Raw genomic sequence first — 21,866 nt, 5'->3', positions numbered from 1 at the left:
ATTTCGATTGATCGGCTTCAAACTCGGTCAGTCTGATCATAAGGCATGTTTGATTTAAAGTTATCAAATTGGTGACTGTATGAGCTTGCTGAAGGGGGGTTACCAGGGGTCAAAGTTCACCTACTCGCCATGAAACACCAAACTCTTATATATCCTGCACAGAAACTGACAGAGACACCAAACGTTCAGTGATTGATCATAATCGAGTGTCCAATAATATCCAATGGTCAAATGATGACATCACTTAGGCCACGCCCCCTGAGAACAGGAAGTGTCATGTTTTACTGTGAACGGTCGCTATCTTAGCCCTTTGACCTAATCAACATGAAACTGTGTCCAGAGACAGAAGACATGTTGGTGTGTTGTGGATGCAAGCCCTGACCGGCTGCGATGAAGCAGCTGGGTGTGGCGGCGTGGCGAAGTGACCTGTAACGCCGATGCCATACGTTTGCTTCTAGATTCCACATGTTTCGACCGAGCTGCACCAAACTTGGCCTGACTCATCCTGGTCTGATGCCTGACAATGCTATGTCATCATATTATGACGTCATCTAAGCCCCGCCCCCTCAGAATGAATTAGAGAGATCTTCTGTGTAATTACATAATAAACAGTCCATGTTCGTTGTTTGTAGGGCAATGCTGCCCTCTGCTGCCCACTGAAATAGTTTCATTATTTCAGTAATTCGACACCAGAGGGCAGCATTGCCCTACGGAATGAAAGTTCAATGTTGTAATGGAGGAAAAAATTAAATAATTTGTAATTCTAACACAAAAACTGACAGAGACACCAAACGTTCAGTGATTGATCATAATCGAGTGTCCAATAATATCCAATGGTCAAATGATGACATCACTTAGGCCCCGCCCCCTCGGAACAGGAAGTGCTATTTTTTTACTTGGAAAGCTCTGTTTATGGCTCTCTTGACCTAATCAAGATGATTCGGATGATAAACTCTGTCAATGCTCGCTGCTGGCTGAACCGTGTGGCCGTGGCCAAATGGCGAATATCAGTCCCTCGCCATATGCATACGTTTGGCTCTTATTCAGGCATGGATCATCCGATTGGCGCCAAACTGGATATGTATGACCTTTGTTCACCTCTAAAGAGCCCAACGGGTTTGAAATGTAATTTGGCTCCACTGCGCCCCCTAAGTTAATACATGGGTTGTATCTCCTCGACGCATCGACCGATCTGCGCCAGATTTTTCGACAGTCGTCGGGCAGCGCCGCCGAACGCATTCACGCGTGTCGCCCGGTGGACGGGCGGGGAAAACGCGCGACAGCTTCTGCGGCGGCTGGCGTGCGGCGGTGCTGGAAACTGCGGCGGAGCTTCCGCGGTGGGGAGCGGGCTGCGGCTCTGGAAAACGCGCGAGAGCTTCTGCGGTGGCCGGAACCCCCGCGGTGGCCAATAGGCCGGAGCGGCGCTTGCTGCGAGGGCCGCCCGAGGCTGCTTGCAGCTTTAATTTCACTTATTACAGGACTTTTTTTCCCATCTAATAAGTGAAATAATCTGCCAATTAACTAGAACTTTTTTTTATCGATATTAAGGATTTATTTCCTTAAAACAAGCTGACATCTCTTGCTGAAATGTTTTCTTATTTCAAGATATTTGCACCAGAAACTAGAGCAGGAATACTTAAACATTTTGTGATTTTGCATTGTTATCCCTTATTTCCTTACATTTCCTCCAACTCGCCAGGCTTTCCCTGTAGTCTCTTGAAGTGTTTTTGATGAAGAGTTTTATAGCTTTCTGGAAAAGTTTGGCTACTTCTACAATAATTCATTTCAGTTACTGTCATTTTTGATACAAAAAAACATTTGAAATTGGATGTTGATGTTCTCGTTTTAACATCAGGGGGTCACGAAAAGCTTGCTCTTATTTCTTCAGTTAATTCATGAAAACACCAAATATGACAGTTTAATTGATGGAAATGTTGATTTATTACTAGAAAGTTTATAAACTGTTTAATGCACACAAAAAATCCAAATTATTCTATACACAATCCTCATTTTCTAAGAAACTTACACTCCAGATGGAGTCTCCCAAATGATACCAACATTAGTTTGTAATTACAAAGAAAAACAAAATTAAATCTGAGTGTGTCATTTTAAATAAAAAAGCACACTTCCATCCAAGAAATGTTGAGCTAAAAAGATCAAATTATGAAATTCACCAAACATTTCCTTCAAACATTGAACAGCAGCGAGAAAGTCTTCACTCAAAACTTCTGCGGTAGATGAAGTCTTCCAGTTAATCTACCTCGTTTTGACGCAGAAAAGTCAAAACCCTCGACATAAAGTGAGGAGAACGTGCAACAGATGTGCGCTCTCCTTTCGTCAGCCATTGATTTTCAGGAAGCGTTTGGTGTTTGACCTCAGCCTGATCCAAAATATAAACAGTCCTCTCAGCAGAAGGAGATGACGGCAAAAGTCAAATGTGCCGTGACTTTGACCAGCAGAAACACAGCGCATGTACCTCCCTGGTTAATTATTTACTTTTCTTGTTTCCCTCAGTTCTCTGACCCCGCTGCAGCCCCTGCATAATAAACTGTTTACATACGATTCACGCTTCTCTGTGATGACTGCTTTCCATATACAGTGGCTGGCTGTCCACAGGAGGGTTTGCCGTGTGTGGTGGTGCATGCGCGTGGGCGAGCGAGTTTCTTTTTGATGCACAGTTCAAAGTAGGAAGGCATTATTTATTCATGCCTTTGTTGTTCTTATTTCCTCGGCGAGTCAAAAATTCCTGGCATTCCATTTTAGGCAGATCACGGCTAACGCAGAGCATGTCGATGCTGTCTCTGCTGAATGAAAGACACGCGTGAGCACATACATTAAGGAGGCGCAGACTGTCAATATGGCCTCCATCTTGGTTATGTTATATCCAGGACTGCCTTATATCTGACTCAGACATTCTGGTCAGTCTACTGACGTTAAGGTTGGATCTGTGTCCAACCAGCTTTGTGAGATCCTGTTTGAGTTTCAGATGGAATATAAGAGAAACAAGTAGATTTAGGGGGGGGAAGATTGCTTGAATTCATATTTTGATGAAAATAAGAACCACTTTCACACTGCAAAAATACACAATCTTACCAAATATTTGTGTCTAGTTTCTAGTGTCAACAGTTAGCCTGCTCATTGTAGTGGATGTATGTTAACATTTAGCATTAGCCTGCTAATTCTAGCATTATGCCAACAAACTAATGTTTACATACTAACTTTAGTAAGTTAACATACTAATACTACCACAAAAATTAGCTTGCTAAATTTTGTGGTAGTATTAACATTAACATTAGCCTGCTCTTTTTTGGGGTAGTTAATATTTTGTTTAGCTTGCTGAAGTTGGTGTTAGTATTTCAACATTTAGCATTAGCCTACTAACGCTAGCATTAGCTTTAGCTTTGGGGTAGTAAGTTAACATTTTGCTTTAGCTTGCTAAAGTTTGTTAGTATTTCACCATTTAGCATTAGCCTACTAACACTTTGACATTAGTTTTAGCCTGTCAACATTAGCATTAGCCTGCTAATTCTAGCATTGTGCCAACAAACTAATGTTTGCATACTAACTTTAGTAAATTGACATACTAATACTACCACAAAAATTAGCTTGCTAAATTTTTATGGGAGTATTAACATTAACATTAGCCTGCACTTTTTGGGGGTAGTTAATATTTTGCTTTAGCTTGCTAAAGTTTGTTAGTATTTCACCATTTAACATTAGCCTACTAACACTCTGACATTAGTTTTAGTCTGTCAACATTAGCATTAGCTTGCTAATGTAGCATGTTGACATTTTGGGTAGTATCTCTGGTGTAAAATCAGAACATAATTCTAATTCTTTAGCCTGAAACACAGGTTTTATTGCAAACTGCTTGGATGTTAGAAATGTACTCAAACTGTTCTGCTTAATGCAGAGCAACAATTTGTGCTCTTGCTAAAACTGTTGGTGTAGAGTCGATGGCAGATGTGTTACATCATGATTAAACCTCAACGTTCTGCCATGTTTGTATCTCGTACCGTGTAAGGTTGCAGTATGTTGCATGTGGCAGTCTGTCATGGAAACTGGGGGAAAACAAGAGGAGCCTGCGCGGCGACAGGAGTGTGTTTGTGTGGACGGGGAGTCGTCTCAGGAGGCCCGGGTTCAAGCCGATCAATAATTGACTGGCCTGGTTGTTTGGCAGGAAGCTCTTCAGAAGATCCGGCAGAAGAACACGATGCGCCGTGAGGTGACTGTGGAGCTCAGCAGCCAGGGCTTCTGGAAAACCGGCATCCGCTCCGACGTCTGCCAGGTAACATCCAGCAGCAACGCGCTGTCAAACTCCGCAACGTGTAACGCATTAAAGCTCGGATCTCCGAGGAATTCACCTTTTTAACTAAATGATAGGCAATCAAAGCAGGCACCTTTTTAAATCATCCTTTAATCAAAACATAGACGTAAAACCTATGATGATGTCGAAGAATAAAGGCCTCAAAGCTCTAAAGTTGTAACCAGAGTTTGAATTGAGTTTCTGTTCTTAGAATAGTAAAAATCACAAATCGAATAAAAAAGAAATTCAGTGACACATGAAGGCGTTTTGGGACTGAATGAACTATTTCAGTTCTTTTTTCCTTCGGATTGGAGTCATTTATAGTTTCCTACTTGTTGGCTTTTTAAATATATCCTTTGTTTTTGTTTTTTATTAACTCCCTATTGATTATTGAACATAAAAAACTAAAGTTCAGATAAATGTTGATGAGCAAGCCACTCAAGTTAGATTTGTCTTTTTAGCCATTTTTAAAGGTGTTTATACCCCTTTTGTTTCAGGCATGATTTATTGTATTTTATTGTGCTTTTTATTTTATTTATCAAAATTAAATAAAATTTATACTATCAATGCTGCGTAAAATGTAAAAAACTTGAAGCTGTAATTACAGCTTTAAGTCTTTAGAGGGTTTGTCTAAATCATATTTTACATCTAGAGATAAAAGCAAATCCCTTATTTTTCTTTCTAAAAGATCTCAAGCTTGAACTATATTGAACTATGAGCCATTTTAACTCATAACATGCCTCCAAACTCAAGTCCTGCTAATGATTTGATTGAGGTTGAAGCAAAGAAACTCTAAAACTTTTAAGACTGAGTTTTGACAAAGTTGTTCCTCCGTTTTCCCGCTGTAGTCACAACATGATGCTGCCACCACCGTGTTAAACAACAGTGCATCAGGACAAGTCAAGTTTATTTGTATCAATTATGTTTCTATGGTGTAAAGCAACAAGGCGGTTAAAAGTACTTTACCTCATAAACACTTAATACTGTAACCAATTATGAAACAAGCAAAAAACATATTTTGTCAAAGAAACTCAAGGAAATAAACATTAAATATTTTGGTCAATGTTCCAGTTACTACTAATCTAAAGCAAATCTAGCCAGGTGGTTTTTAGCCTTGAAGGAGCTCAGTGTTTCGGCTGTTTTGCAGTTTTCTGGAAGTTTGACTCCCTATAGCTTTTTTTTGTTTGCAGAAATGAAACTGAAGGGAGTTTATTATAAATGCACATTACATGGAGGAACATGGTGGCGGCAGGATGTTGTAGGGACGAACTTGAGAGCCACTTCCTGTCTCAATCATAGTTGGGGAGTAACTAATTACATTTATTCATTTACATTTACTTGAGTAACTTTTTCTTAAAGTAATTTTATTTGTGTTTTTATTGCGCTGAACTTTTTACTTTTACTTGACTCATTGTATTATGAAGTATTTCTACTCTTACTTGATTACATTTCTGGATTTTCCCCCCACTGAATGAAAAGAACCAAAAATTCACCAGACACAGAAACACACCTGCAGTTTCTGTTACTTTTTTATTGAAAGAAACTGATTTGGAAAAATTATCTTTTGTATGATTTTTTATTTTTATATTTTTGTTACCTATATGAATTATTCCCTATCCCAAAATTTCCACTTAACTTTACATTTTGGTTTGTTTGATTATGTAATTTGTAGATATTAAATGATTGATAATTTGATCTTTTTCTCAAGAAATACTCGAGTAATTTCTTGGACAGCTACTTTCTACTTTTATTTGAGTAAACATATGCAAAAGTATCACTACTCTTAAGTACAATTTTTGGATACTTTGCCCACCTCTGGACCCAATAAAGTTAGTAGATAAAATATTTTGACATTATTTGCTTCACATCCAAAAATCAGAGACTTCTAACTTTTGTTTTGTGTAATTTTGTCCGTTTTGCATGAATGCAGCTTTGATTCTTTTCTTAATTTCGCCTGCTGACGTACAGAGTTGCCGATCTGTCTCTGCTAATAAAAAGGTAACTGATGGGAATGAAAGCTGAATTTCAAAGCGAAACAGAAAAAAGGAAAAGCTCTGCGATGCGACGTTGCTTCCAGAACATCCTTGTGTCTGTGGCTCCACTCAGGCATACGCTGTCAGAAACTTTGCCTGTGATCTCTCCTCTATCGCCGCGCCTCGTCTCCGTTCGAGTGTCAGAGTCTGTATGAGCAAAGTGGACCCCCGCAGAGCTGCAGCACTTACACCGTTCATCAAGCAACGACTCCAACCTGACAGTTTATTTACATGCAGCTGCGCCGCCGCGTGCGACAGAAACGAATCAGGGCGGGGGTTTATTTTTATCTGAGTCTTTATCTTTATTTCAGGGGAATATTTAGTTCTTTTACGTACGTATGTCTGTAATTTAGCAGATCTAATGAGGACTGAACTCCACAGCTGCATGTTTTGTGGAGTTCAAACTGCTTAAAAATCCTGCTTCCTTGAAAATCCTTGAATTTCAACTGGGTGATTTCTGTATAAAGTCCTTGGAAGTGTTTTTTTGTTTTATCTGCTCAGTTTTGTAATAAAGTGCAATCTAAAGTTTGATTAGAAGCCTAAATTTGGAAAATGTTTACAATTTAAACCAGATATTTTTACACATTTTATAAAGAAACACTAGATTTGTTTCCATTAATGGTAAAATTGTTCTTATCACATAAACAAACAAAACCCCGCAATTGCAAACTTTTTTTTTCCGACATTAGCGGAATATTGACAAAGTTTTGCTCACATTTCTAAGAAAACGCATCAAATGAAATTTTTTTCTCAATTTCCGAATTTAAATCTAACTAAACTTTTCTTGTTTTAGGTCAGTTAGTTTTACCAAAATTATTTTTATTGGCTAAATTCCTGAAAGCTAAGAATTTTTGTTTTGTAATTTTCTGTGTATATTGTGTTTAAGTGTTTAATATGAGCTGAAATGTAATTTACCTTAACATAATTTATTTGGATTGTTTCGTGGAAATGAAAGTTTTCTCATTCTTAATGGCTCAATTACTGATTAGCCATCAAAAAAACAAAATTTTTGCAGAGGCTGTTTCCATAAAATAAGAAATTAAATTTAAATCACATGTGAATAAGCTTGTACATGTGACAAGTCATTAAAAATGTAAACAGTTACAGGAGATATATTCATAATTCAGCCATCAGAGGAAACGTCAGGCGTTAGCGCGACAAGCCCCGCCTACCTGGGAGTGGCTCCGTACACGGCATTTTGGGGAAATTGTAGTCGGCCATTTTACAGAAGAGTTCTAGATTCAACACGTTGGAATGAGACAACTTTTTATGAACTGCATGACACTGCGAGAGCTCTGATGGAAAAACAAACGGTCATCCTCCAATCACTTTCACTTCCTGTCATCTTCCTTGGCGTTTCCACCAGTAGTAACATCCTGTTGTTGGTCATGTGACTCATATGATGCGAACAAATGTATTCCATTGCAGTTTTATAAATGCATCCATTTATAAAAAACACCTCATTCTAACGCAAAAGCTTATCAAAAACGTGAGTTTTCTTTTTTCAAAGTTTGAGGGAATTTATTTAGCAACTTCAACTTGTCAATTTTATGTTTAAAGGAAATGCAGTTGTTGATCGCCTTATATTTTGTGCTTTAAAAGTTATTAAAATTGCACATTTTGTGTTGAATTAATGTTTGTTTTCGGACCAGTCAGGTGTATATCTATACCTTGTTCCTGCTGTAAATGTAGACATATTACTGTTTTTAACAGTAATCAATGATATCATATAGTAGTGAATTGAAACTATAGATTTTTTTTACTTCGTTTGTGTTGTTTTGTCTCCAAAGTGTGCTGGAAAAGTTTGAAAACTTTCTTTAATTTATCGTCCACTCTGCTAACTCTGGCCTCAGTCGATAACTGGCGGCGGCTCCGCTCTCCGTCTCCGTCCCGGTTACGTCACCGTCCGCGCCGCCGTCGGCCCGCGGCCGATCCTCCCGCTCACGTTCGGCGAGGAATGACAGAAAGTTGTAGCCTCACGAGTCAGACCCCGCTCCCCGCGAGGTCTGCCAGGGAAGAATCCGATCCATAATTGCTGTCCAATTATATTTGCTTCAAGCTGTACCGCCGCGACTAATTGCTTCATGAATAATTTCAGTTGGAGCCGCGGCGCTGCACTCCGAGCACTGCGTGACACGGACGAGCGATGGCCGCTAAAAGTGACCCCTAATTTCTTCATTTTGAAAGCCGTCGGGTCTTTACAGGAGCAGCTCTCAACTACTCCAAGGTTTTTTATTTATTTTTCTTTTTTTAGCTCTAACAGGGTTTATTTTGATTTACTTTAGTAATCTTTGTTTTTTCTATCCATCTCCACGTATTTTTCCAGCCTTTATCACATCAGAGTGAAGGCCATCAAGTGTCCAAAACACATTTTAAAACCAGGCCTTTTATTTCCCCTCCTGCAGCAGTGAATAGGCTGCTTGGCAGGGAATGGCCTTCTTATTCATGTTAAATAAACAAACTTAGTGAATATTCAGAAAAGGCAACAGAATATGAACATAAAATGAGTGAAATTATTAGAGAAAAATTCAGTTATTCTCCAAAGAAACTTCTAATTAATTCTGAAACTTCAAATTATAAATGTTCCTCAGTTTTTGTAGTTTTACTTAAATTTAGAATATAAATTAGGAGAAAAGCATTAGATGCCCTTGTTTTGTCTCATGTAGAGATGAAAAAAGAACCAATAATCTGTTCATTTATATTTAGATAAACTCTTTTATGATTGCATTTAAAAATAAAAGGATTAAAATTGTATAAATATATACAATATACAATAAAAAACATTTATTCGGCCTATTTAACATCAAATCAGACTAAGCTTAGCTTGATTTAAGTTTGTAATATTTACAGAAATTATTTATATTTGCTGTATGTAAACTTTGAAAGTCAAAGTATTATTCATATGAACAATTTAGAAGAACCAAAATGATGATGTTACAGATTAAATTTAATGGGGGGACCCAATTAACAATTTTATTGAGTTAATTGCAGAGTCTGTATTTATCTCAATTACTCCTGGGTGGCTCTAGCTCCGCCTTCTAGGTGCAGCTCCTCCCCCACTTGGCTCCTTCAGACTAGCCAGCAGCAATTAGCAATCACCTGCTGAGCTCATTATAGAAGCTACTTCTCAGAGCAAAACTGGTGAAAATGTTAAAGGGTTAATAGATGACTTCAAGAAGGCGAAGCTTTTGAAAGCGCAGGAGTTTTTAAAGAGACAGAGTCCCAATTTCAAGGTGTTAAATCAGGAAATAAGTTTTATAAATAATAAAACTGCAAAAAATAAATTTGCAAAAAATTTGCATTATAAGTAAATTATTTAATAACAATTCATTATTAAATTAACAATAAAATATTGAATTTATTGTGTTTTAAAATGGCACTATGTGCCTTGAAAACACAATACTTCCCCTTTAAAGGATCCAATTTATGCTTTTCATGTCTAAGCTGCATGAAAACTGTTGCTGGTCTGATGGGTGAAGGTAAATCAGATCTTTTCCCACCTTGTTAATTACCAGAGTGTCAGTTTTAACAAGCCCTCACTACACACACACTCACACACCAACTCACGCTTTGTCCTCAGTCAGTCATCAGAACAGGTCAGGAGCCGCACACACAACCGGGGCCCTGACTTTGTTTAATTGGCTGCTTAACAAGGCCTGGGGACCGTGTCGGGGTGGCCCCTGTATTGGCCCCGGGGCCGCGTCGCCGCTCCCCCCCCCCCAGCAGCTCTAATTAAAACAGCCGGCGCTCCCTCGCCTCCTGCGCAGTGGCGCCGGGGTTAATGTGTGTACACTCGATGAGCCTCCCCGGTAATGACTCCATAAGATCTCGCCCGCCGCTCTTCTTCCTCTCTTCCTTGGCTACTTTTCCCTCCACTTTGTTGAAACTTTTGGCTTTCATATGAGGGTCAGGAAGGCCTGTCAGTGTTTGCTCAAAGCTGAGCGTGTCAGGCTGTCAGCGAGGGCTTCGATTCCACCACTGCCCTGTCCAAATGTGAATTTCCTTTCCCGTCCTCTTGTCATTCCTTCTCACACTCCAGCAATTGGCTTTTTGATTATTTCATCTCTCTGTTGCAGAGCCCCTCTTAATAAATAATGGCCGGCTGATTGATTTCTCCCCTCGCTCTCTTCACTCTCCTTTCATAAGAGACATGATCTCACCTGGGTGTTTTTCTCCCCTGTTTCTGTCATCCCGCAGCACGCCATGATGCTCCCGGTTCTCACCCATCACATCCGATACCACCAGTGCCTGATGCACCTGGACAAGCTAATCGGCTACGTCTTCAAGGACCGCTGCCTCCTGCAGGTGAGATGCAACTCTGTCAGTCACTGCTGCATTATTTAAGGGTCTCCTACAATTAGGGATGTACCGATATGAAAATTTTGACCAATATGTATTTCTCTACCTTTTTGACATCTTTGGAAATAAAAACAACCAGAAACAATGTGGAAATAAATCACTGATTGATTTCAGCCCAGTTTTATTTATCGGGCTGATACCAATATGTTGAAAAAATTACTAATATTGACCGATAGAAATGTTGTTATATTAGGCATCTCTACCTATTATGCTTCCTTGAACTGATTAGGATAGCATTATGGGCTAAACAAAACATGCTTGTTACATTTTTCATTCCTTACAGAGTGAGCTGTTTTAGGGTCGCTGTCACTTTAAATCCAAGTAAGCTGCTGCTGGCCACGTCCCTCAATTCAACATTTACATTCACACATGAAAATGGCTGCAAACAGATGCGCAATTATGCAACCGTACTTCTTTGAAAAGCAGAAGTGGAGCCTCCTACACAGCCAACAAGAATGCAACAAGTGGTTTCTGGATGGCAGGTCAACAACAATACTCTTGTCTTTTTCCAGCAACCATTGTACAGAGCACTCAGCAGTAAAACCAGCTGACCAAACGGGCTGGAACTCAGCTGAGCTTGTTTGTTGAATCACACTGCGCTGTTACCAATCTGGAGGTTTTTGAAACGGCTCATTTTCTAGACACCAAAACCCATTAACTTATTGCCAAAACCTGTCAGGGTGCTGCTGTTGTTTTTTTTAAACACATGGATTGGTTTTAGAATCAGTTCAGACTAAAATGGAAGTACAAAAATGCTCATAAAACGGTAAAACTAGCTGACCAAATGTGCTGGAACTCTGCTGGTGTTGCTAGGTAACGTGTGTAACTCTGCTGGGGTTGCTAGGTGATGAGAAAGTGCCTTCTGATTTGTGCCGCTACCATCTGAACGTTTTTGGAACAGCTCATTTTTCAGACACCAATAAACACAAACTTGCCAAAAAGCTGCTAGTTTTTTGATATAAAGCCTTTGGGCTTTTTTTTAAAGCAGTAGAAACCCAAGTGGAAGCATAAAAACGTGCAATTTGTGCATAAAAGATCCCCTTTAAAGTAGTGCTACTCTTACTTGAGTACAACTTTTAGCGTACTCTACCCACCTCTGCTGATCACTAACATGATGAATAAGGCCTTTTGGGAGGAAAAATCTAGAAACCAGGCTTGTGCTGGAGCTTGTTATGAGGAGCATTCCCTCATTACTGCAGCCTCTGCAGGGATTGTCGAGGAGGAAACGGGGTTTCAGGAGTCAGCTGGGCGAACGCACACCGACACCACCTCACTGTGACTGGCCTGAGTTTGTTTCCCGGCTCCCTGACTAGCAGTGACAGTAGTCAGGAGGACAACAACAAGCCCTCCTCCGTAATGCCAGCTCTCCCCTGTCAGGTGTGTGTACACACACACCAGCCCGGCTCACCTCTCCCCGGCTGCCTGCAGCAGTATTGAAGAGCTGTCATAAGCTGATACATTAGAAATCAATGTGTTGTAGGCTGTACATAGTTAAAGAGGGGGAAGGATGCAATAGGACTCGCTCCGGGCTCGCTACTTCTCCGGCCGCATCGATCAGCGATCGGCTTCTTTGTCGTTGGCATAACGACGACCTGTCTCTTACGAGTGCTGGAAAATAAACAGCGTTGTCCTCTTTTGTAAATGAGTCCCGCCTCCCTTGGTTCTTATTCAGCCAAACAGAAACTAAGAAGCGATCATTTGGACACAGCAGCTCGCGTCGCGGCCTCAGTGCGACGTGAGCTGCCACTTCCTATCACAATGATATCCACAGAGGTGTTAATACCGGCTCACTGGTGTTTGTTTTTGTTTGTGTGTGTTGGCTTGTCAGAAATTCACCTGAAGGTGCGGCTGAAATGACCCGAATAGAGAACCATCATCACCACACACACTGCTGCACACGGCAGGAGCCAGCCTGCTCAGATTACTATTATTATTATTATTGTTACTATAACAAACTCTCATTTAATTATTATAAAACTAGTATTACCTGTTAAATTATTATAAAAATATTATTAAAAATACTAAAAGTAAATTTATTGTAAAAATCATGCAAAAAATATTAAAATACTATTAAATATAACAATAAAATTATAATTTGTTAAATTATTTTTAATAATTTCTAATAATCAAATTATTGTTATAAACACAATGCGAAAATATTATTTTAAAAAATGTGAAAAAATATTAAACATTCATATAAAACATATTATTACTCTAAAAATACTAGTTTCAAATTATTAAAAATAATAATATTATAAATTTAAAATAATAATTATACTATTATTATTAATATATTGATATATATTAATAAATATAATAATAATAATAGTTTTATTATTATTAATTGGTACTATTATTGCTAATATTAGCAATATGTTTTTACTAATATTAATATTTGTATAATATGATTGTTATTAATATTATAAAAAATAGCATTATATTATAAAAATATTAAAAAATACATGGAAAAAATTACATTTTAAAAAAATTATCAAAATAATATGAAAATATAAATAGGATAATGTAGTGCCGTAATTTGCAGACAGCTGATATAAACTGCTTCTGGGAGGTAAAAAATACATTTCACATTATTTCGAAAGGCTAATAAACGAAGGACATTACATCTATAACTTCAGTTTGTTTTAGTTTTATAAATACACCATATAGTTCTAGTTGTAGTTTTCTCCATTAATTACAGTTTTTACTTATTCCAAAAACAAAAATGTTTTTAGTTTTTATTTAGTTAGTTTTATCTAACTAAAAGCTTTTGTGCTTTTAGCTCATGCTATGCCACTGTTGGCTCAGACGAGGCATGTTTGGTTCATTATGAACCAGAATAAGCTGCCAACTTTCCCTGCAGTGTGAAGCAGGAATCTGCACACGTCTTGTCCTTGGAGAGAAACCTTTTGGTCTGACTCGGTCCAGTCGCTCTTTACTTCCACGTAAACACAGAGCCGGGTCCTCTGGGGTCCGCAGGGTTCTGAGGGAATGTTCTCCCAGGGTGAGCTGCTGATGAAAGGTGGCGGAGAGGCTTCACTGCTGCTGCAGGCCTCAGTTCCAGGGATGAATAAAGGGAAGGGGTCACAAGGTCGCCAGAGAACCGGGAGCCGAAGACAGTTGGGGAGAGAAGATGTTGTCTTTTTCCCAGTGGAAAAGAAAGGGAAAAGCAGAAATGTGGATTTATTCCCAGGAGATTGAGATGTGAGGAAGTGGTTTCTCAATAAAGAACCAAATATTTATCAAGCACAAATGATTTTTATGCAATGGTGGAAACAAACCTATCGTCTAGATAGATTCAGACGGAGCGGCGGCGGCGCTCGCTCCCAAACGAGTCAGGTTTCACATCCTCCGTCACTTCTCATTTAGCTCCACTCCGAGGGGCCGACCGCCTTTAATGAGATGGATGTTTTTCACTGACAGTCTACTCATTAAACACGAGGGAATCTAGTACCACTCTTTGATTGCATTACAAATGAATTGTGGTTTGATACGAGCGCTTGTGTGCTTGGAATTAATCTGCCTCCAATGGGCTGTAATGTGCGGGTGGAAACCTTTCAAACTGCTGCTGAATTCCTCCTGAAAACCCTAAAAAGGTATAAAAGTATTCCCTTAAATTCTGCCTTTCAGTCACCAGAAACCTGACAAGTTGCTGTGCTGAGAAACGGATAAATCTCACCGCTTCTTGTACCATATGTTAAGGGAAACCATGATTGTGTAATCGAAATGCAATAGAACAAACTGACGTTTGAAGGTTTTTATTGAATATGTTTCCATACTAAAAATATCCAGTTCTTCCCTGTCGTATCGATACATATACAGTATGTACCAAACAAATACGTGGTGTGTTGGGAAAATTACGTTTTTTTTTACAGCTACAGTGAAGAAAAAGAGCTGAACCGAACCAAAACGTTAGGTCAAAGTTCAGATCATTCAACAGAAAAAGGTATGTAGCTTGTTCTGCTAAACTGAATTAGTCACCTAAAAAATCAAGCTGAATGTAAATGTCACTGGTACCAGAGAAAAAAACCAGTGAAAGTCCAATCCAGGAACATGTAGCACCCATCCAGCCCAAACTCCGCAGTATAAACATATTTTATTTCCAAATATAGACGCAATCTTAATTTAACAATATAATAAAACAACATAAATCATCTATCTTGACCCAAAACTCTTTTTACATCCACAAGAGTCCAGATAATGTAATCCAATAAAATATATGGTTCACAACAACAAGCCAACATAATTTACCAGTGGAAATCTTTGAAATGTTCAAGTTTTTCTCAACAATTTCTGAGATTCATCTCAAAATTTTGGATTTTTTTATAGAGAAATTGTAACTCTTCAAACTCAGAAATTTTCTTATTTTTTCTAGAACATTTCTGAGACTTATCTCAAGAGACTTATCTCTAAAGTCTTTTCTAGAAAAAAAAACTTTTCAAACTCAAAAATGTTCTTGTTTTTTCTAGAAAATTTCTGAGTTCTCAAAATTTCTGAGTTTTTCTGGCAAATGTCCACATTTCAAATTCAGAAATTTTCATTTTTCTGGCAAATTTCTGACTTTAATCTCAAAATTTGAGTTTTTGGTGAAAATTAACTTTTTTGTTTGTTTTCTGTGTTGTTTTATATCTAATGCAGCGTTGCAGTTCCCCCATTGAAAGAACGTTTTCACTCTTCCATTCTGTGGAAATGAAAGATCACGGGGGAAAAACCCGTCGGCTGGATGGGTCTGTCCAGAATCAATCCATGTTCTCTGCAGATTCTCTCTAATGCTGAATAAAAGCTTACCTGTACATCAAGGAGCTGTTATATAATCACTATAACACGCCGGCTGTCTGTGAGCTCATTTACCTCTTCGGGAATCAATACACCTGATGAAGTAGAGAATAACCCAACGATCCTGTAGTGAAATATGCAGCCTGGCATAGTAGGAGCACTCGAAGATTCCCTCCGCCCGGCTGCAGAGCAGCAACACCTCTTTGAAGCTCCTCTTCTGAGAGCCTCCCTGTTAAACATTTAACATTTAAAGCTGGGGAGGGCTGTAGGCTTCTGGAGCTGGAGAGGCACGCATTCATCCCCAAGTCCCTCACATCCACCGAACCATCATAATCCCACCCAACCCCTGTTGCTCTACTGCCATTCTTCACTTTTGACCCATGCTGACAGAATGAGAGGCATCGCAGAGGTCCTCAATTATTTAAGCGTACAAGTCCTCGGCCTGCGCTCTGATGCTGCATGCTTTTGTTTGTGAGCCCCATGCATGTGTGCTCTGTGTACCGCGGCATTTTGTTTGTTTTCTGATCCGTCTGCTGGCATGTGGTAGAAGTGTCCCTGTGTTTGAAGTGCAGCTGCCCTCAACAGCGCTGTCGGCTTTTATTATCTGCTCAAGTTTACGAGCTTCTATCGCGTGGATCTTAATAAACTCCATTGCAAACTCCATTGATTCATTGCAAGTTGAGTTAATTAATTATGTTGTTTTCACACCTGATTGTCCGGTAGACTTTGTTCAATTTGGGACCAAAACTGCAACATTTGCTGCATTTTCAGCTGCAGTGGTTCTTTTTCTCACTGCACTATGTCCAATGAATCAAACACTTTGAAAAACCTGTCCCCCTCCTCGCCTGTGGGGGAGCTACACCAAGAACCTTTGAAGGAAACAACACAAAAACCTCAGAAGACACTGAGTGCAACTTCCTTCTTAAAGAAAAGTAAGCAAAAATGGAGTGGCATCAGATTTTAGCAGTTGTAAGATTTCTCTTTTGTCTTTGGTAAAAATACACAAGCCATTTCTCTTTGACCTTTCCATTTGTTTTGGTTGTGTTTACCCAGAATGCACTGTACTATAGTCCACTTCCTGCTTTTGGAGAGGTTTCCTGTCTGTTTGGTGTTCACATTTAGTCAACGTCATAAAATGTAATTTTTTTTAACCAAAAGTTGATTTATATTTTTCATGTGTCATATACTTTGGTGCACTTTTAAAAATGCCAAATAAATAAACTTCACATTGAAATTTAGGCGTCAAAAAAAAAAAAAAAAAACTTAGGCCATTATTTTAGAAAGGTGACAATTTGAATTTGAACCTTCCAGAGTTCACTTCTTCCAAACAGACGTAGATTTTTGGTGGACAAGATTTTGACAAATGAACCGGACTTTCTAATCAAACAAACTGGAGTTGGATTAAAGCGGACTGAAGGTCGAGCAGCGACAATAAACAGCCAAAACAACCAGTTTGTTTGGTTGTTTGATGGTTGGTGAGTCGAAACCCCAATCTTCTGTCTTTCAGATCCAAAGTCTAATAATAACATGACAAACCAAAGTCGGGCTGATTTGCTTCTGTGTTGTATAAAATAATATTTTACTCTTTAAATAAAGTGAGGTTTGCCTTGAACTTTCTGTTTGAAGTAAAGTTCTACTGCTGGTTTCTGAGAACAGAGTTTTTTCCTGTTTTTGCTGCAGGCATTCGAGCAGCTGCTGATCACTAGACTTAAATCACCGCCACTCCATAAGCGGTCATTACATGCACAGGCATATTTGCCAATATCAATCAGCTAAAAATCTACCATTGTTGTTAGTTGCAATGCTCAAACAGCAGCTGGTTTGTTTACCCAGCTCTGTACTTGAGACTGTGCAGTAGGCAGTCATTGACACGTCTGGCATCTCACAATGGGAGAGGGGAGATTGAAAGACGCAGCTTTAAGTGTAAAACTTTTAACACCGGGCTGGAAATTGGTAGATTTCTGCTTGTGTCACGTCAGACTTGGTTCACAAAAAAAAAAACACAATCGCTTTTAAATTTGTCATTTCTCTGTTTAAACGCTACAAAGCTGAAGGCCTCTTGAGTAACTATAAATATTGAAAGCTCTCTGTTAGAGTTTTACATATATATCTCATTGGAGCCTGAAATTGATTTGAAGTTGGCTGAAAGGAGACAAGCATTTTGAAACGCAAGCCCAGGGGGGGAAAGAAGTCTGAATTTCTTCTATTTTCTCTTTTTTGGGGGATGAGATTAACATTCTCCTAATGTAAGATTGATAAAGGCTCAACATATCCTACTGAGTCCTATCTTTCTCCTTTTTCTTTCCCCCTCGGCGTGTTTGAGATATTCCGCAACGGCAAGTCTTTCTAGGCACAGCAGTTTTTTTCCCCCACCTTCCTCCTCAAACAAAGCTGAAAATTGACTCGTGTGTTACCCTCAGGGATATATTACCTGAAATTCCAGCATTTTTACTGGCTTATGAAAATGTAAGCCATTACTTTTTAGACAAACAGCTTCCAATATTACAAAGAAGAAGCTCTCGCTCCTCATTTCCTTGGAACAGTTGCTGACCCATCATTGCTTGCTCTCTTTGGTACGGCACAAAAGTCCTAGTGTAAGCATTAAATCTAGTTAAAGAAAAGTACAAATGAAAGACATACAGAACTGTGAAGTAACTACATGTTAGGCCTAGCATCGTCTTAGAAGTGTTGGCTTGCAAATTGTTCTGTGAAGGGATGAGTTAAGAGATTTCTGCAGCTGGGAAGAGACTAATCTGTTGGCATTTGATAACTTAAGCTTTGTGTAACCACAAATAAAAATTTCAGCAGTGTGTTCCTACTGACTAGAAAACTGTTTTATTTTTGTTTGTTGGTTTTTTTTTATTTTCAAAGTTGCCATAAAATTGACTTTTATTCATCTATGTCATTGATTCTTGACATTATTGCCTGAAAAACACTTCTAGTGTGTTTGGGTGTCTGATAATTTATTAGGACTTGACTACTTTTTGGTTCTATCCATTCTTTTATGCATCCATCCGTTCATCCATCCGTTAGTCGTCTCCGTTCATCCTTAGTCCGTTTTTTACAGGTTTAATACTTAACACCTGTCGAAATATAGCAGTTTATTTATTTAACTTCAGTTCACAATAAACAAAATAAACTTTACAACAAACTAAGTTAAACTTTTCAAGCCGGGTTATTTCAAAGCATAATAAGCTTTTTCATTTACACTTTGTAAATAGACTCAAAATAGACTCAGAGAAAAGGTATGGCGTTTTTATATTGAAACAAATTATTTATATGTCTGACTTGAGATGAGAATTGATGCATCAAATTCTATTCAATTAAAAAATACTTTGATTCCACAGAGAAATTAAATCCATCCATCCATCCATCTTCTTCCGCTTATCCGAGGTCGGGTCGCGGGGGTAGCAGCTTCAGGAGGGAGGCCCAGACTTCCCTCTCCCCGGCCACTTCTTCTAGCTCTTCCGGGGGAATCCCGAGGCGTTCCCAGGCCAGCCGAGAGACATAGTCCCTCCAGCGTGTCCTGGGTCTTCCCCGGGGCCTCCTCCCGGTGGGACGTGCCCGGAACACCTCACCAGGGAGGCGTCCAGGAGGCATCCTGACCAGATGCCCGAGCCACCTCAACTGGCTCCTCTCGATGTGAAGGAGCAGAGGCTCTACTCTGAGTCCCTCCCGGATGACTGAGCTTCTCACCCTATCTCTAAGGGAGAGCCCAGCCACCCTACGGAGGAAACCCATTTCGGCCGCTTGTATCCGCGATCTCGTTCTTTCGGTCATGACCCAAAGCTCATGACCATAGATGAGGGTGGGAACGTAGATCGACCGGTAAATCGAGAGCTTCGCTTTTTGGCTCAGCTCTCTCTTCACCACGACGGACCGGTACAATGCCCGCTTGACGGCAGACGCTGCGCCAATCCGCCTGTCGACCTCCCGCTCCCTTCTTCCCCCATTCGTGAACAAGATCCCGAGATACTTAAACTCCTCCACTTGGGGCAGGACACCCCCCCTGACCTGGAGAAGGCACTCTACCCTTTTCCGGCTCAAGACCATGGCCTCAGATTTGGAGGCACTGATCCCCATCCCGGCCGCTTCACACTCGGCTGTGAACCGCTCCAGCGAGAGCTGCAGATCACGACCTGATGAAGCCAAAAGGACCACATCGTCTGCAAAAAGCAGAGACGAGATCCTGAGGCCACCAAATCGGATCCCCTCAACACCTTGGCTGCGCCTAGAAATTCTGTCCATGAAAGTGATGAACAGAATCGGTGACAAAGGGCAGCCCTGGCGGAGTCCAACTCTCACCGGAAACGAGCCCGACTTACTGCCGGCAATGCGGACCAGACTCTGACACCGGTCATACAGGGACCTGACAGCCCGTATCAAAGGGCCCGGTACCCCATACTCCCGGAGAACCCCCCACAGGGCTCCCCGAGGGACACGGTCGAACGCCTTCTCCAAGTCCACAAAACACATGTAGACTGGTTGGGCGAACTCCCATGCACCCTCCAGGACCCTGCCGAGGGTGTAGAGCTGGTCCAGTGTTCCACGACCAGGACGAAAACCACACTGCTCTTCCTGAATCCGAGGTTCGACTATCCGACGGACCCTCCTCTCCAGTACCCCGGAATAGACCTTGCCAGGGAGGCTTAAGAGTGTGACCCCTCTATAATTTGAGCACACCCTCCGGTCCCCCTTTTTGAACAGGGGGACCACCACCCCAGGCTGCCAATCCAGGGGAACTGCCCCCGATGTCCATGCGATATTGCAGAGTCGCGTCAGCCAACACAACCCTACAACATCCAGAGCCTTAAGGAACTCCGGGCGGATCTCATCCACCCCCGGGGCCTTGCCACCGAGGAGCTTTTTAACCACCTCGGCGACCTCGTCCCCAGAGATTGGAGAGCCCAACCCAGAGTCCCCAGGCTCCGCTTCCTCAGTGGAAGGCATGTTGGTGGGATTGAGGAGGTCTTCGAAGTACTCTGCCCACCGGCCCACAACGTCCCGAGTAGAGGTCAGCAGCACACCATCCCCACTATAAACAGTGTTGGTGCTGCACCGCTTCCCCCCCCTGAGACGCCGGATGGTGGACCAGAATCGCCTCGAAGCCGTACGGAAGTCTTTCTCCATGGCCTCTCCAAACTCCTCCCACGCCCGAGTTTTTGCCTCAGCAACCGCCCGAGCCGCATGCCGCTTCGCCCGCCGGTACCCATCAGCTGCTTCCGGAGTCCCACAGGCCAAAAAGGCCCGATAGGACTCCTTCTTCAGCCTGACGGCATCCCTCACCGAAGGTGTCCACCAACGGGTTCGAGGGTTGCCGCCGCGACAGGCACCAACAACCTTGCGGCCACAGCTCCGATCGGCCGCCTTGACAATGGAGGCACGGAACATGGTCCACTCAGACTCCATGTCCCCCACCTCCCCCGGGACGTGTTCGAAGTTTTGCCGGAGATGGGAGTTAAAGCTCCGTCTCACAGGGGATTCCGCCAGACGTTCCCAGCAGACCCTCACAACACGTTTGGGCCTGCCAGGTCTGACCGGCTTTCGCCCCCACCACCGGAGCCAACTCACCACCAGGTAGTGGTCAGTGGACAGCTCCGCACCTCTTTTCACCCGAGTGTCCAAGACATTCGGCCGCAGATCCGATGAAACGATGACAAAGTCGATCATCGAACTGCGGCCTAGGGTGTCCTGGTGCCAAGTGCACATATGGACACCCTTATGCTTGAACATGGTGTTCGTTATGGACAATCCATGGCGAGCACAGAAGTCCAGCAACAGAACACCGCTCGAGTTCAGGTCGGGCGGGCCGTTCCTCCCAACCACGCCCCTCCAGGTCTCACTGTCGCTGCCCACGTGAGCGTTGAAGTCCCCCAGCAGAACAAGGGAGTCCCCAGGAGGAGCACTCTCCAGTACCCCCTCTAAGGACTCCAAAAAGGGTGGGTAATCTGAACTGTCGTTCGGCCCGTAAGCACAAACGACAGTCAGAACCTGTCCCCCCACCCGTAGGCGGAGGGATGCTACCCTCTCGTTCACCGGGGTAAACCCCAACGTACAGGCGCCGAGATGGGGAGCAACAAGTATGCCCACTCCTGCCCGACGTCTCTCACCCTGGGCAACTCCAGAGTGGAAGTATGTCCAGCCCCTCTCAAGGAGACTGGTTCCAGAACCAGAGCCATGCGTCGAGGTGAGACCGACTATTTCTAGCCGGAACAAAGCGCAGCCCGAAGACCCCAATGACGAAAGAAAACCTCGGACTTGGTGTTCCCTCGCCCGGACGTGGGTCACCGGGGCCCCACTCTGGAGCCAGGCCTGGAGGGGGGGCACGATGGCGAGCGTCTGGTGGCCGGGCTTTTACCCATGGAGCCCGGCCGGGCTCAGCCCGAAGGGGAAAC

At 41.7% G+C, this 21,866-nt stretch overlaps 1 protein-coding gene across 3 annotated transcripts in view; it reads left to right on the top strand.

Annotated features, from left to right (window-relative positions):
• The window catches only part of drosha (drosha ribonuclease III), a 533,117-nt gene that overhangs the window by 428,306 nt on the left and 82,945 nt on the right, over window positions 1-21,866 (top strand). For all 3 annotated transcript variants that reach the window (XR_004337233.1, XM_032550765.1, XM_032550766.1), the window contains 2 exons: window positions 4,181-4,288; window positions 10,537-10,644. Coding sequence is in view for 2 of the 3 variants with exons in the window: in XM_032550765.1 (XP_032406656.1) it covers window positions 4,181-4,288; window positions 10,537-10,644 (216 nt within the window). In the remaining variant the exon portion in view is untranslated. The remainder of the gene's footprint in view (window positions 1-4,180; window positions 4,289-10,536; window positions 10,645-21,866) is intronic.

The sequence above is a fragment of the Xiphophorus hellerii genome, chromosome 21 (assembly GCF_003331165.1).
Source record: "Xiphophorus hellerii strain 12219 chromosome 21, Xiphophorus_hellerii-4.1, whole genome shotgun sequence".
Lineage (NCBI taxonomy): Eukaryota > Metazoa > Chordata > Actinopteri > Cyprinodontiformes > Poeciliidae > Xiphophorus > Xiphophorus hellerii.
The sequence above is the reverse complement of the archived record's forward strand: the minus strand, read 5'-3'. Positions and strand labels throughout refer to the sequence as shown.